General features: G+C 26.2%; 1 protein-coding gene across 5 annotated transcripts in view; it reads left to right on the top strand.

Annotated features, from left to right (window-relative positions):
• LOC117168099 overlaps positions 1-6,536 on the top strand; it is a 63,009-nt gene that overhangs the window by 41,392 nt on the left and 15,081 nt on the right. For all 5 annotated transcript variants that reach the window (XM_033353472.1, XM_033353471.1, XM_033353476.1 and 2 more), the window contains 2 exons: positions 1,442-1,670; positions 1,806-1,975. In XM_033353472.1, the coding sequence (XP_033209363.1) occupies positions 1,442-1,670; positions 1,806-1,975 (399 nt within the window). The remainder of the gene's footprint in view (positions 1-1,441; positions 1,671-1,805; positions 1,976-6,536) is intronic.

Below are 6,536 nucleotides of genomic sequence, written 5' to 3'. Positions count from 1 at the left end.
TAGAACACTTGCGGGAAAAATGCAGAAGGCGGTTGTCCTTGGGTCACTCCGTATTCTTAGGGTGCACGAGGCTTTTGCTGGATCGTCGTATTGATTCCTTTATAGACTGTAACCAGCTATCTCACGGTTGTGAGACGTGGTTGTGGCTGAAATTTTACCGCGATTTCGCTGAAAGCGGGTGCAATTTTTCAGATTAGCACCCACTCCCGGCGAAATCCTGCGGTTGTCCTTATGACAAATTTTTAATTATATATATAATCCAAGGCTTCTATTAAATTTCAAATATTATTTAAGTCTAAAATATTCCATTTCTAGACCATGCATTTTGAAATTTTTTAATTAAGAAAAAGAAGAATTACTTAATATTTAGAAATATCTGATTGTTCACTTAAAATCAGTTACTACATCAAATATTGATGAATTTTTTTTATTAAATAACAACTGAACACTATTATTCTTAGAAAAATTTCGAGTAAGGTGAAGAGATATTTAAAAGTTTTGAAAAAATTTTAAATTAATTAAAAATTTAAAATAATTTAAACGAAGTGTCTACATTTACTGACAAAATCCGGCTATTCTTACCGACTTTTTCGTGCAAATAGTCCATGACCCAATTTGAAAGCAAATATAGATTGTCGCAGATTTCGAACAAAAAATTTAGAAGGTTTTTAAAAATTTTGACAGGCTTCAGCAGAATAAAAAATGTTTCCTAGGAAAATTTTAAATGATTTTAATTTTTTTTTTTAATTTTGATTTTAAGGACATTTTTGTCAATTTGGAAGAATTAAAAAAATAGGAAAACGTCCAGTAATTTTAAAAGTAATAAAAGCATTTGAAGGACTTTTAAACTATTTAAAATTCAAATAATTAAACTTTTAATTTAAGAAGTGTTCATTATATTTTAAAAAATGTAATTTGTTCAATTATTAATGTTTCTAGCTTAAAATTGCTTAAAATGATATAATTTTGAAAAAATTTATATTCATATATTTTTGAATTGAAAAACTTTTAAACTTCAGTTTAAAAAGTTTAAAATTCAAGAGATCCATTTGGAATTCTGTAATTTGGTGTTTATTTTTGATTACTTTAAATGGAAAAATGTTTAGAATAGCTTTCGATTTAAAAAAAAAATTGTATTGAATATGAAAACTTGCGAATCGAGAAAAAGCCGGAAAATGACCTTTCCCGGTCATTTTCCGGTCATTTTTTTCTTAGATTAAAACGGCCAGCCTGTATTGGTTTTAAAATTCGTTAATTTTGCAATTCCTCGCTCTGCTGTGTTAAAGGGTGTTTAGAATGAACGACTTGACTGGAAATAAATGTTTGCGTGACCGGGAATTTGAAATTGACCTCGGAATTGCCACCCTGAAAATAGAAAAATTTGGTCCCGGATTTTATGGACGGGCCGGCTCCTTATGATTCTTTTTCTTATTGATTGCAGTGTTTTCTCTGTCCTGCGACAATGAGGTCCAACAGCGAAGTGATGGAGCACATGATCAGCCACGTTCCAAGACAAGTCCCTGGTCAATCGGAATCGCCAGTTTGTCGATATTGTTGCAGTGCTTTCTCGTCCCAACATCAGATGGTCACTCATGTCACGGAAGCGCACAGCACTTTTGGTCACTCTGACAGCGATATGGTTGTTTGTGCCATTTGCGAGCATAAATTCGGTAAAATTTTCTTCTTATTTTCTCCTTTTTGATTTTATTACCCTTAAATTAAGTTTCCTGCCTTCGAGACAATTCTCTGTCTGTCTTTTGGAATTTTATTACTGAAGAAAGTTTTTGCATTTTTTTGCCGAACAGGAAATAGTAGTTTGCTGGTTAATCATTTGTCGATGAATCATTATCCCTCGGAGATGCCGTACCGATGCGAAACCTGCGCTTATCGAACTTCCAGTCACAAGGACGTTATCGATCATTATTACAAGGTGCATGAAAACGGCGAGGGATTGCAGTGCCCTTATTGCTTGAAGGTAACAAAAAACAAAAAAAAAAACTAAAAAGCACGAGTAAATCTCAGATTTTAAAGTCATTTTCCTAGTTTCCTCTGACCCAGAACTGTCAGAATCCTTACCTGATTTGAACCCGTTAGATTTTTAGAACCCTTAAACTCGAGACCTCCCAGTAAATTGGAAACTTCGCTCTAAAATTGGAATCTTCACGGTAAAATTGAGAATTACGAAATAAAATAATCAATGTTTAGTTTTTGTTACTATAATAATATTAAATGAAATAATTAATGCAATTTTAATGTTTTATACTCACAATTCAAATTAACTGAAAATCAATTTGTTTAGGAATAATTAAAAATTTTATTTTTAAATTAAGATTTAGGTTTATAAAAAATATATCTTAATTTTATAATTATTATAATTACATAAAAATTATATCCCAATAAAATAAAGTTATTAAAAATAATAGTCCTGATATTAAAAACTATCTATTTTTAAGTCCATAATCACCAATTTTTGAATATTAAGAGTTTATAAAAATTGTTAAGTGGACCTAGTTAATTTATAACATCATCAAATCTAGCAGATAAACAAAAAATAAATACATCACAATTAAAAGTACTCGGAAAAGATACTTGACAGAGGTTATGTATAAATTAAAATCTTTAAAACTAAGAAATTTGAAATACTATTAATTTGCATGATGAAAAATTTGTACTAATTTCCAGCAGTGACTGAATTCCTAACTACAGGCCTCGGACTCTCCACACTATTAAACTATTTTTAACTTTTTTGAAACAATGACACTATTTTTCTACTATTTCGAAAAAATTACACGAAATGCACTATTTTCAAAGAAAAAAGTCCAACTTTCAACTAAATGAATAAATTTCCTACAAAATGCATAAATTTTATCCAAATAGTTGAATTTTCAACTAAGATCAATTTATATCAAAAAGGGCGAGTTTTTAACAAATTACATACATTTTCTACTAAATAATTTCAACAATTGATGTGATTTTAGTACAATTATTACTTAATTATTTTTTCATGCTATTTTTTCAATAAATTCTTTCTATATAAATTTCATCGTAATAACAATTTAAAATTCTATAATTTCAGCAGCTTTGACTTTAAAACATTCAATTTAGTTTACAGTTAACAATTTTAAAACTTGAATCACTTTGAACTGAAAATTATTTTTATTTATGAGTTAAAATTTTCGAATAATTTAATTTTGGATGCAATAATATTAGCTTTAAATCTTTAATGATACAATTTTCATAATTCTAATTTACAAATATTTATATTTTTAACGTTTTGAAATTTTTTTATTTTCGATATTTTAATCTGAAATAATTATATTTAGAGATTCTTCAATTAAAAAACAAAATATTAAAATTTGAATGCTTTCAATTTATTTGGGATTATTTATTTTTGATAAAGAAATTTATAAGTTCACAATTGGAATTTTTTAATCTTGAATCGCCTCGAATTGAAAATTATTTTTATTTAAGAGTTAAGTTTTGTTAATAATTCCATTTTGAACGGTTGAATTAGCCTTGAATTTGTAATAATAAAATTTAAGAAAAAAAAAGATTTGCATTATTAATGTTGCAAAAATTCATTTAGAAACAACTATCCGCAATTAGTTAATTTAAAATTTTAAATACTTTAAACCAAATCCCTTTTGTTACAAGTTCCGTTAAGTTATATCAGAAAAAAGGTCCTCCAGGTTCAACTTTCAGAACCGAGCCCTTCCAACTGAGATTTTTTTGTGTGGGGTCATAAATTTTATCTCAGTTTACCGTCGAAAAAAAATTGGTAGATCTTCAAAAAGGTCGAGCTATCCTGGGTCACGCTGCACCTGTGGATTGTGGAGACCCCTGACTTAATGTCTCGGTGTTATTTTTGAAAGTCCATTTTTTAAACCAACGTAAACTTAAAAAAATCAAATTATGCAATTCATTGCATTAAGAAACATAATTCTTTTTGAGTGTCCTTGTGCAATTTGTTGTATAATTAGTTTTTTAAAAGCTTGTGTTGAATTAAAAAATGGACTTAGGGTTGCTTCCCATTCTTCTCGTTTTTTTTTTGCTAACACGCGAACTAAATTCATAGAAACCAATAAGAAAATTCAACTATTTTTGGTGGAAATTTGAATTTCTTTATTGAAAATTCTTTTTATTGGTTGAAAATTTAACTATTTTGTTGAAAATTCATTTTCTTTTGGTTGACAAATAATTTTGTAACTAAAAGTTGAACTATTCTATTTTCGGTAGAAAATTGATTGTTTTTTTAGTTTGAAATTGAACTATTTTGTTCAATACTTATTTATTTGGTTGAAAATGCGTATTTTTGGGTATAAAATAATCTACTTGGTTGAGAATTCTACTTCCTGGTTGAAATTCGAACCATTTTATTAGAAATTTGTTTTATTAGTTGAAGATTCATCTTCTTTGTTGAAAATTAAATTCTTTTTTAATCGACTTTTTAAGTTGAAAATTCATATTTTTTCAGCTGAACTCAACTATTTTTTTTTAAAATTTTAAATAGAAATCTCTATTTTGGTTAAAAGATCAACTATTACATTTTTTTTAGAAATTATCTTTTTTGGTTGAACTCCTATATTTTTTATTTTTTATTAAAACCTTTTTTCTTTGAATTATCATTTTCTTCATCATTTTAGTTGAAAATTCATCTGTTTGCTTGAAAATTCCTTCTCCTTTGTTGAAAATTAAATATATATTTTTTAAATCGACTTTTTGGGTGAAATATTCAACTGTAGTGATGAAAATTTGTCTTTTCGGGTTGAAAATTCCAATTTTTTCAGCTGAATTAAACTGTTTTATTTTATTTTTTTTATTTTAAATTGAAATCTCTTGGTTGAAAGATCAAATATTACATTTTTTGTTGAGAAATGGTATTTTTTGGTTGAATTAAATAGTATTTATTTTAATTTGAAATCTTTTTCAATTGTAGTGTCAACTGTTACATTTTCCGTTAAGAGTTCATCTTTTTTTATTGAAGAGCCATAGTTTTAGTTAAAAATGTATATCTTTTCTTGAAAATTTCTTTTCTTTTGTTGAAAATTCGGCCATTTGGTTTAAATTCTAACTGTTTGGTTAAAAATGCAACGATTTTGTTGGAAATTTGATTATTTCGTTGAAAACTCAACTATTTTCTTAAAAATAAAACTGTTTTTGGTTCAAGTTTAATTTTGTTTGTTTGAAAATTCGTTCATTTAGTCGAAAACTAAATTACTTTGTTGAAAATGTAATTATTTTGTTGGAAATTCAACCATTTTGTTAAAAATTCATTTAGGGGGAATAGAAATTTTTTCACTTTTGGATTTCGTTAAAACATCAACTATTTTGTTGAAAATTTAATTTGTTTGTCAAAAATTCAACTATTTTTTGTTAAACATATCTTTTTTGGTCGATATCTAACGGTTTTCTTGAAAATTCGTCCTTTTGCATAGAAAATTCGTCTATTTGGTTGAAGATTTATATTTGCATGTTGAAAATTCAACTATTTTATTGAAAATTTAACTATTTTGTTTGAAAAATGGTGTTTTTTACTTGAAAGTTCAACTGTTTGTTTGAAAATTCATCTTTATATGGGAAAGAATAAAATATTTGTTTAAAAATTTAACTATTTTGATAAAAATTTAATTATTTCGTTGAAAATTTTACTGTTTCCTTGACAAATTTTTTTTAAATTCGTTTTAAAGATTAAAATATTTGGTTAAAAATTGACTCTTTCTGGTTGAATTTTAATCTTTTTTGTTTAAAAATTTGTCTAATTGGATGAAAATTATGCTATTTTGCTGCAATTTTAATTATTTTGTTGGAAGTTCTACTATTTTCGTAAAAAGTCTTCATTTTAGTAAGAAAATTCAACTATTTTGTTGAAAATTCGTCTCTTTTGCTTGAAAGCTCAATTATTTGGTTAAAAATTCAACGATTTTGTTAAAAATTTAATTATTTTGTTAAAAATTTAACTATTTTGTTATAAAGTAATATTTTTCAAGAACATTCAAATGTTCTTTTTTATTCGTCTTTTTCGGCTTAAAAATTCAAGTACATATTTCGTTAAATATTTACTGTTTTTAGTTTAATTTTAATATTTTTTTGTTGGAAATTCAAGCAATTAAATACAAATTAAACAATTTTTTAAAAAATTCATCGCTTATGTAAAAGTAAAAATATTTGATTTTAAATGGAATATTTTGGTTGCAAAATATTTTTTTTTATGCTTATAATTTCATTGCTGGTTTGAAAGTAATCTTTGTTGCAAATTAGCTTTTTTGTTGAAAATTTATCTTTTCGGGCTTAAACGTGAACTGTTTTCGAAACTATTGTACTATTTAGCTTGAAAACAGTATAAAATAAATACGAGGGTAGTTCAATAATTCCTTAGAATGAAGTATAGAAACAATTTTTTTTTGGGTAAATTTTTTTTTATTTTTCAACATAATATCCTTGGAGCTCTATACATTTGGTCAATCGCTTTTCAAGTTTTTTTAATCCTTCAGAAAAGTGCGTTTTCGGAAGTTCCTCAAAATAAGCACTTACAGAGG

The sequence above is a fragment of the Belonocnema kinseyi genome, chromosome 2 (genome assembly GCF_010883055.1).
Source record: "Belonocnema kinseyi isolate 2016_QV_RU_SX_M_011 chromosome 2, B_treatae_v1, whole genome shotgun sequence".
NCBI lineage: Eukaryota > Metazoa > Arthropoda > Insecta > Hymenoptera > Cynipidae > Belonocnema > Belonocnema kinseyi.
The sequence above is the reverse complement of the archived record's forward strand: the minus strand, read 5'-3'. Positions and strand labels throughout refer to the sequence as shown.